Source organism: Triticum dicoccoides, chromosome 2B, assembly GCF_002162155.2.
Source record: "Triticum dicoccoides isolate Atlit2015 ecotype Zavitan chromosome 2B, WEW_v2.0, whole genome shotgun sequence".
NCBI lineage: Eukaryota > Viridiplantae > Streptophyta > Magnoliopsida > Poales > Poaceae > Triticum > Triticum dicoccoides.
Window position 1 is genome coordinate 548187647 of NC_041383.1, and position 10063 is coordinate 548197709.

General features: G+C 49.1%; 2 protein-coding genes across 2 annotated transcripts in view; both read left to right on the forward strand.

Moving 5' to 3' along the window:
• The window catches only part of LOC119360998 (DNA mismatch repair protein MSH3-like), a 6343-nt gene extending 5602 nt beyond the window's left edge, over positions 1-741 (forward strand). The window contains exon 9 of the mRNA XM_037626406.1: positions 163-741. Coding sequence (XP_037482303.1) covers positions 163-459 — 297 coding nt within the window. The 3' untranslated portion in view covers positions 460-741. The remainder of the gene's footprint in view (positions 1-162) is intronic.
• Positions 742-2792: 2051 nt separating this feature from the next.
• The window catches only part of LOC119360999 (DNA mismatch repair protein MSH3-like), a 52391-nt gene continuing 45120 nt past the window's right edge, over positions 2793-10063 (forward strand). Inside the window, exon 1 of the mRNA XM_037626407.1 lies at positions 2793-2813. Within this exon, the coding sequence (XP_037482304.1) occupies positions 2793-2813 (21 nt within the window). The remainder of the gene's footprint in view (positions 2814-10063) is intronic.

Here is a 10063-nt window from a genome sequence, read left to right on the forward strand (position 1 = left end):
AAATGGGGCTAATCTTTTATAATAGATCAGTTAGTCTTTTCTTCTTCCAGTTGAGCTTACACAGTTTGAACAATGAGTGTATTGTGTACTTGAACATATTGAAGTGAAACACTAATCGTCATTCCTATCTATTGGTTTCTGAGGTGTGATCCTGCTTTGCAGCTCCCGTTCAGATGTATTAAGCGGGCATCGGTCATGGCAGCCAAACTGCAAGAAGAGATGAGTAAGCGCGATATAAACAAGCTGGTGAGGTTAATGGACGAACCATCCAGTGATGGACCACGGGAAAGCTCTTCAGAAGTTGGTTTGCTTTGTGCAGAGCCTCACCAGGGGTTGATGGAAGCATGCCGCAGGATACTGCATGACATGAGATCTGCTCAAAGTAATAACGACATAACAAATACACTTTCTTGTTTGAAGAGTGCACAGGAGATAGCATCGAAGATGATTAAAGGGTAGCATCCTTCTCAAATGATGAAGCACTCTCTCATTTCTTCCTTACCTTTTTTCTTTTCTTGTTTGGAATGTATTTCTTCCTTAACTTGAGGGGGAATTATCAGGTATTGGTACTGTCCCGTTCTGTCCATCTGTATTTGCATATCTGGCCATTGATAGAGCCCCTCAGTCAGCATTTTCTTACATGTCACTCATCGATATGTTCCACTTCTGTCGTGGTAGCATGTTTATGAGTGTCCTATATAAGTATGTAGAAGGGAGTATATATTTTGTGTTGCATCGGTACCTCAATCTGTCAAAACACCATTACAGTTAGACAAGACCAACTCCATTACAGTTACACAAGACCTGATGTAACATGTTTCCCTGGAGCTGTGTTCTCAAAAAAATGTTTGTGTGGAGCTAACTTCTGTGGGCATGAAGCTAATGTAGCTGCATATTTGCACCCTTGTAGGTCTTAAGTTCTTAACTAAGGGGATGTGCAACGCTGTGCCTTTCCCGGCGTAGGTTCAGTTGGCTAAGAGCATCTTCAAAGCGCGCTGCACAATTTTTTTACAGCGTCGTAATAGCCCTTTTGCGTGCTGGACCATACAGTTGCTTCACCATATGCTGAATTTTTTTAGCGTGCCAGAGCGCCGCTTCAGCAGGTGCGGCAAAATAGAGCGTGTCCGTCCAGCACAAACAACATTTTGCATTTAAAGTGAAACAAAGAAGATCAAACACACACAAAATAAATCGACAAAAAATAGTTTAATTATTATTACAACTCAAACAAATAATTAAACTTCAATACAACAAATAGTTCATGATCAATACAACAAATAATTTAATACAATACAACAAATAACAATACAACAAACATACAACATCATGTGTTTTGTCGCCCATTCCATGCCCACCACTTCTCGACTAGATCCTTTCTAAAGTTTATCATGCGTTTCGGCACATCAAATGACATGATAGGAGGCAACAAAGCAGGCCACCCTCTCAACCCTCCCCCGCACTCACACGGGGTGTCCCATCAACTCATACCGAGAGTAGTCCATCTTTGAACCTTGTCAATGATCGAACGAACTTACAGATATGAACTGAGTGCCATTTGATGAGTAAGATCGAACAAGGGGGACCGCTGGAAATGCAAGAGCCAGGATAGCGCAAGAACTGCATGGGACAGCTTGCCCACACTCGTTCTTGATGATCATGTTATGCATGATCACACAAGCGTTCATGATGTACCAAATGGGTATGTGGGATTCATACCCACATTGTAAAACGGCGCCGAAAGTAGGACCCGGGGTATGTGGGATTCTCCGCTAAATAGTTCCTCATCAATTTGTTGTGGGCATCGATCCTTTCCCTCCACAATTTCTGATGACCAAAAACAGAACCACCATGCTTCGGCTTTTTGTTGATGTGCATAGCTAGGACCATTGCGAGATCCTCCTCCTCTTGAAGATCAATTTCTTCATCGGAAGAATCGTGGGACGAACTCATCTACAATTTGAATTCAAACTAAAATTTAACACTACAAACAACATGCTCCAAATTCATCTACAAAAATGAAGTTAGAAGCAATATATACCTTGCAAGCGTTTTGTCAAACACCTTGTGGGCGCCAAGCTGCAAACCCCCACAGGGGGCTGTTCGTCGGTGGAACGGAGCGCTCGAGGGGTGGTTGCGGCGGAGGAAGCAGCGGCGGCCACCGGGGAAGAGGAGGAAGCGGCGCGCGCGATGGGGAACGACGGGGGGAAGCGCCTACAGGTCGCCGGAGAGGATAGGGAAGTCGCGCGCGCGAGTGGATATTTCAGATCCGGCGGTTGTGGACATTCGCGCGGGCGAGTCGCTGTACAACGCGCGATAGCGGACGCTCAAAAAAAGCAGCAAGCTCTGCTCGGCGTGCTAAATGGTTTTTAGCGCACATATGATTTTTGCGCGTCTGCTGGAGTTGCCGATTCGGCCGCGCGCGCTAAGAAGCCGTTTTTTCAGGCATGTGACTTATTTAGCGCCTCTGTTAGAGATGCTCTAAGAGCATCTCCAATTGGGCACGAGCCGTCTTTTGGGCACGAGGGGGCAAAAAAGGCCTTCAACAAATGTCCAACCACAATTTGTTTATATTTTTTTGGCAACCATAAAATACAACTCCAAGTGCTGCAAATATGCAACACTTGGGCATGCCTCTAGTCAGGACACAACAACCGTCTTGCCCACGCTCAGCCGCACCGCCGACGATGATGATGAAGGCCATGATGCTAATGATGAAGGTCACGACGCCGATGTAGATCGTGTAGATAGGGTAGGCCGATGGGTTGATGTTGCCCCGGCCTATCCAATCGGCGATGAAGGTGAGGAAGCCAAAGGTAAGGATCTCCCCCGGCAGGAGGTCGATGGAGGATGAGGAAGAACCAATCTGAGATTAGTCTCCAGCTGACGCGGCCTGTGCTCCAACTGACAATGCAGAAAACTGTCAGATACCTTGGTAGGGCGCCTAGCATAACTGGAAGTCATAGATCGGAGGTCGCACAGGGAGTTTATCCAGGTTCGGGCCTCTAGAGAGTAATACCTACGTCCTGCTTGTTGTTGCTATTCATGATGGGGATACCTCGTGCGAGGGGTTACAATGATGTTGCTGGAGATTGCTATTGAGAGTTATTATATGGAGAGTAGAGCCTTGGAACGAGAGAACTCTCGCCTCCCCTTATATACTCGATGGAGCCTAGGGTTTTAAGGGAAATGCGATCTAGGTGGCCGCTGCCACCAACTTGGGGATATGTCGCCCCCTTTCTCTGGGCTCCCTCCTGTTGTTGGATAAGTGGTGGGCCCCTTGGGCCTACTGGCAGGCTTGCTTCCGGGCTCCCAATGGTGAGCCACCCCCGGTCTATGACACCATCAGGGAAAAAATTAGTGCAGGAAACCAAACAACTCCTAAATTGCAAACGCGTTGAAGCCATATCGAGTACGGCAGTTGCAGTTATGTGCCTAGTGGAAGACATATAAAGCTCCTCCCCTACACACGCACCACTCCCCCCTTGACAAAACATGCAATTGCGTTGAAGACATGCAGTCGCAGTCCCGAGGGGGGGAGGGGCGAGGGGTGACACTTGAAGTTGAATGCCAGTGGAAAACATGCACCTGCCCACCCCCTCAACCCAAAGCACAAACACCATTTTAGCCCCAAGATGTAATCACATTGAAGATATGCAGTTGCAGTCGGGAGCTACACTTGCAGTTGGCTGACTAATAGCACAAATGCAACTGCCCCTCTCTTCCCGGCAAAACACCATTGAATTGCAATTAGGGTTTTAAATCTCGACCTGGACTTTCAAAAACCGCTCGTAACTACCTCTTCTGTTAACCACCGAGATATGTGGCCATCGGCCGATATTTTTTGAATATATCTGAATTTGAATTCTACAAAGTGTCATATAGGTGTCTGATGGCAACTTAAGCAAAATGCAAGCTCCAACTAGTGACTTTTTTTTGCAAAACCTTTATCTCAAGGTCATGGTATCGAGTATTCTTACTCACATTTTTTGGTGTTTTACTCTCTGAAAGGACATGCGGTGCCCCTATGTGTGGTTTTGGTAATTGATGACACTCTCTATGGACTAATGGTTGCATTGAGTTATATTTGAAGGATTTGTCCATATGCTCTTCTTGAAGTCCATGTGTTGGTTTCAAGGAGTTTATGTGTTGACCAAGGTGCTATTAAGGAATTATCCAAAGATTGGTTATGTGAGTGTTGTGCTTATTGCAAGCATGTCTTGAAGAAGAAGATTGTGTGATCATTCATGTTTACCTTCAAGACATCATCCAAATGTAGAGAGTTGGAAACATTCAAGGTTGATCAATACTAAGTCAAGAGTGAATCAAGTTGATCAACTCACAAATCATAGAAGATGTACCGAGAGGGATCAAGTGATCCCATGGTATGGTAAGCATTGTCCATTGTGCTTTGTGTACTAACCCATGGTCTATGTGAGAGTTCTATGTGGGGTTAGGTACGTGTTCATGGGCTTGCGTCAAGAGGAAGATATCACTCAACCCATGGAGAGGAAACATCAAGTGGTGATCGCCATCAAGATTGCCGTGTGCAAGATTAAGTGGAGCATCATGAAGAGATCAAATGCTTGAAGATTTCCATCCATTTTGGTGTCAATGGACTTACGAAGATGTGCCGAAGAGTGGCTCACCCATAGTGGAGTATGGGCGAGCAATCATCTAGTCTTCATCGACCCTATGGAATCAAGAAAGGTGGTCCATCTTGAGGAGGACAAGTTCGTCATCATCTAGCTCAAGTAGACCATGTGCAAGGCAAAGGTTTGCCCCTTGATAGGTTTTCTATTTTACCGGTCTCATGGTGGTAGTTGGGAGACCGGGTTTTAGGATCGATTGCCGTACTATCAAGGGGGGCTCTCGATGAGTAGCTTTGTCGTATCATGAGTAGAGAGCTCAAACCATTGCATCCTTGCATTATCTTTCTTGGTACTTGTTTGGTTCTCTTTGTGAGTTTTGGAGCTTATGGTCATCTTGATGACAAGCTCGAGTTCATCGAAAACGGAGTTCACATGCATCTTCTATGATGTTTTTGATGTTGGAGGTTTTGCTGGTTCTTCTCTGTTGGAGGTTTCTCTCCTCTTTTTGTTAGGCATACCCCCTGCCTCTTCTTACTATAACCAGTTGATGTTCTGATGCTACTCATTGTCTTGTATCCAACAAGCTTGAGTTTGCTCAATTCGGAGCTCATTTGCAGAAGTTATGGCAGTTCTGGTTTTCCTTGGAGTGTACTTGTTTTCGTGGAAATGGCATAAGGTTGGCGCTAGCGGTAGTACCGCTGGACCGGAGCGGCAGTACCGCGTATCGCCACAAGCAGTAGTACCGCTGTCCCATAACGGTAGTACCGCCCATGGCCATAAGCGGTAGTACGGCTCCGGTTCCGCTCTGGTACCGCCTCGACTTGAGATGTGGTTTTCTCGTGTCGAGTTCAGCGGCAGTAGTAGCGGCAGTAGGAGCGGTAGTACTGCTCGTGTGCGGTAGTACTGCGGCTACCACCGCCCCTTGTACCGCTGGGCCAAGCGGCAGTACCGCTGCGGCCAACGGTAGCACCGCTGGCTCCAGCGGTAGTGCCGCTCATACGACTCTGCCTCGCCCTCTGTTTTGCTCTGCTCTCTGTGTTCTACAGCCCGGGCGGTAGTACCGCTCCCCTGAGTGGTAGTACCGCTCGTGCGCGGACTGAGCACATAATGGTTGGATTCGGGAGCTCCTATATAAGGGGGTCTTCTTCCTCATTCAACCTTATCCTTTGAGCTCGTGTTCTTCCCCCTTTGTTGACCTTCTCCGAGCTTGCTATCTCTCAATCCCTCCATGGATTCTTGCTAGTTTTTGGGGGAAAAGAGAGAGGAGATATAGATCCACATTTCCACCAATCACTTTCTCCTCTATGTGAGGGGAACCCCTTGGATCTAGATTTTGGAGTTCTTGGTGTTCTCCTTCTTGTTCTTCCTCTCATTTTCCTCCCTAGCATTAGTTGCTTCGGTGGGATTTGGGAGAGAAGGACTTGGGCACTCCGTGTGCCCTTGCCATTGCATTTGGTGCATCGGTTTGAGTTCTCCATGGTGATACGTGGAAGTTACAAGTTGAGAAGCTTATTACTCTTGGGTGCTTGGTACCCTTGAGCTTGTTACTCTTGGGTGTTTGGGCACCCTTGAGCTTGTTCCTCTTGGGTGCCTGGGCGCCCTAGACGGTTGGTGTTGTTCGGAGCTCAATCATTGTGGTGTAAAGGTCTGAGCAAGCGTCGGGGTCTCCATTTAGGTTGTGGATATCGCCCCGAGCAATTTGGCAGGTACCGGTTGTCGTGGTCCTAAGACTGATAGTAGAGAGGGGGGTAGGTACGGAGAGGCAAGATCTCAGCTTAAGTGAAGGTGTACACACGGGGTTTACGAGTTTAGGCCCTTCACAGTGGAAGTAACAGCCCTACGTCTTGGTGCCCGGAGGCGGTCGATTGGATTATGTGTGTGATATTACAGGGGGTGCGAACCCTTGTCCCAGAGGAGGGGGGTGGCTTATATAGAGTGCGCCAGGACCCCCGCCCACCTCCATTACAAGGGGCTTAATGTACATAAAGTAAGGGGCGTTACTGGTAATGCCAGCCTTAAGTGATGTTAATGCTTATAAAGACTAAGGGATGACGTCCGACCGTTGCGGGTCCTTCTAACTCCTGGTCTTCAATAGGTCGAGTGACCCTCCATATGGTCGAGTGATGGTAGGGAGGAGGACCTCCGAGTGATGTGGCTGTCGAGTGGATTGCACTCGACGTGTTTGACTGGCGCTCTCCTGTTGTCTCTTGGTCCTTTTATCTTCTAGGGTAGTGACCTTGGGTAGGACGTATAGGTCAGGCCTATGACCCTACCCCAGGTCTGTATCCTCATCAGTTTCCCCCGAATGGATTAAGCTGCGAGCGGAAAGTAGGTCGAAGTTGAACCTGCTCCGAGCTTCATGTCTTCATGAGTGTTTTCTGCAAGACTGAACGCCCGCGTCGGTACTTTGGTGTCAACTCAGTCGCCTTGATCCATTCAGTGAGCTGTCGACTGAACTGGTGACCTCATGCATTGAGTGTTGTGTTAGAGCGTGGGATCTTGGGCGCGATTGTCTAGTGTATCCCGGATTTCACGGGATACGAAACTTCAGGGAAGCGCGCGGGCCGAAGAGCGCCAAAACGGGCGGTCCAGATAAGTAGCGATGCCTCGATTACCGTGCCACCTTTTTCGCCACGTACGCTGCGCGCAACTGCTGCGGGATTTGACGGGATTGCCTGGTCCCATGCGTCAGTCACTCAGAAGTGACCCTCTATAAGGTGAGGGGCCGAGGCGCTTGCACTGTGCACGCCTGTCCCCCCTTCTTTCTCCTCCGCTTCTCCACCACACCCAACACCTCCGCTCTCAATGCCGCTGCTCACCCGCCATGGTGAAGGACAAGACGGCGGCGCTAGAGCGCGCTAAGAAGGCCACGGGGGCGGCGAAAGGCAAGAAGCAAAACCGCGGGTCATCGTCGCGTGCGGGGCTGCCGCCGGGCTGGATCCAGGGCGATTGGATCAGGTCTTCGGTCCGGCAGGAGGATCTAGCCGAACTGGAGGAGTCCGGATTGATCGCCAAGGGAGCGGCGAGGCTGCCGAAGGGGGAGACGGAACCACAACCTCGACCGGGTGAGTGTGTTCTGCTCGCCACTCACGTCGACCGGGGTTTCTAGCTCCCTCCGCATCCTTTCTTCCAGGGATTTTTGAACTTCTTTGGCGCTCAGCTCCACCATTTTTCTCCCAACACCATCACGTATTTAGCTGCGTTTGTATCGATGTGCGAGAACTTCTTAGGATGTCAACCGCACTGGGGTCTTTTCAAACATATCTTCACCATTCGCTCCCAGTCGGTAAAAAAAGGCAAAGTCGAGTGACTCGAAAACCCACGTCATCCAGATGTGTGGGGGGTTAGGTATCCAAAAGAGGAATAGGAGTGCCTTTCCTGCCATGACTCTCCCTGAATCTGTTAGAGGCTGGCAGTCGACCTGGTTCTACTGCCAGGACGTCGCAGCTCTAGGTCAGTCGACTGGTCTTCCCCACTTCTCGTTCGACCGTGTTCAGACTCCTGCCCCACTGAGAGTAACCGCTGCTAAGACCGTGGAGACGAAGATGTTGGTGGAGAGAGTGGTCCAGTTCGTCAATGATGGCGTTACCGGCCTGAACTTGCTGGAAGTGTTCCTCAGTCGATGCATCCAGCCTCTCCAGGCCCGCGATCACCCGATGTGGCTGTATTCCGGACCGGATGACACCGCACGGGTCCATCCAGAAGAAGTGCCGTTCGAAACCATAGCTTTGTGGATGAGGAGCATCACAGGCAAATAGGACAACCCTAGAGGATCCAGGCGAGTCATCCCCTTCAGCAACGGTAACCCGCCCGACAAGGTATACTCTTTGTTCCGACTGCTTCCCGCTCACGCTCCGACTGTACTTGATGTTGGCTGACTCTTACTCGACTAATTTGCTTTGCACGTATTCACTGAGATGCATTCGACGCCCAATGGCAAACAAGCTTTGGAGCAGGACCGGGAAGGGGAGGATAGTGCGGAGGAGAGTGGCGAGTGGGAGTCTCCGGGAGAAGAGGAGGAGGAGGAGAGCGATGAGTCGGACGAGGAGGAAGAAGTCGACTCGCCGCCGCACTCCGAACGTCGATCCAAACAGCAGCATGATCCGTCTGGCGGGCGCAGGAAAAGCGTGGCCCCGAGTGCCAATACTCAGAAGCGCACTCGGATGTTGACCCCGGAGCCGACGGAGAAGGTGGGCAAGCAGCCTAAAGTTTCTCCTCCCAAGGCTCGGAAGACATTGCCACAGATCAAGATGGACGTCCCTGTTGCTTCGGGGTGAGTATCTCGCTTGCATTTTCGTAGGTCGACTGAAGATTTTCTTGTTCTGACCAACCAATTCATGTGTCTTTCCAGTCCCACCTCTGCTGCCACTGACATGGACATTGATAAGGCGCCAGGAGACGAAGAGGCCACCTCACGAGTTGGTAAGTCCAATCGACCAAGCTTCGTTAAGTTGAGTAGATCGTCAATCGGCAGAATTTCTGACATTTCTCTCTTTCTGTAGTTCTGCAAGAAGTTGTTGTGCTTCCTGATGATGAAGAAGAGGAGCCTCTACAGGGGAGTAGGAAGAGGAGCGGGAGCTCTGGCAGGAGGAGGCTTGAAGTTCAGGTTCCTCAGTCGACGCCAGCGCTCGAGGCGGTGGTCGATTGTTCTAGAGGGCCTGTTCAGACCAACGTCACATTCGCCAGCCCGCTGACGACTGATCGTCCGGTGGACTCGACTGTATCGACTCCTGCTGCTCCACAACCCCACGCCTCTGACCCAGCGACTACTTCGGCTGCTCTGCAGCCATCACTTTTTGCTGCGTATCAGACTCCGGATGACTCACCGAGTGCCGCTAGGGAAGCTCTTCGCCAGGTGAGCCTTGTCATGGAGCAGGTGAAGGTGGTGCCGAAAGTGCAACATATTTATATAAATATAAAAACGGTGGTAAGAAGTAATATCCCTTTTATTATTAGGTATAAATATAAATATAGATAAATATAGATTATCAATAGATTGAACACTAGAGAGCTTGCCGAAAGTGCAACATATTTATACAATGTATAACATATTTCCTAGAATGGGTAGATTTGTGGTTGCATCACTCGTCAAGATAAAATCTTGGTACTCACAAAAAAAAACTTTGAGAACCAAGCTTGATATGTGGTGGGACTACACTTGGTACTCATACTAACAAGTATGTGTGCATTCCTAGTAGGTGCATAGACTGGTAAGTGTAATTATCTCCCAAATATTAAATGGCACTGCCTCCTTTCCAAAATCTTTGGCATCTAAACTTTCTCAGAAAGTCCCAAAATCTAAGGCATGTTAGCACTCAGCTCTGGGTATTCTCTTCTACTGTTGGTGTAAGCTAACCCTTGCTAACCATATTTGTTAAAGGATATCATGGAGGAAACTACCCTCTCTCTCTTTCTCTCTCTCTCTCCCCCCTCCCCCTCCCCCCCTCTCTCTCTCCCTCTCCCTCTCTCCCTCT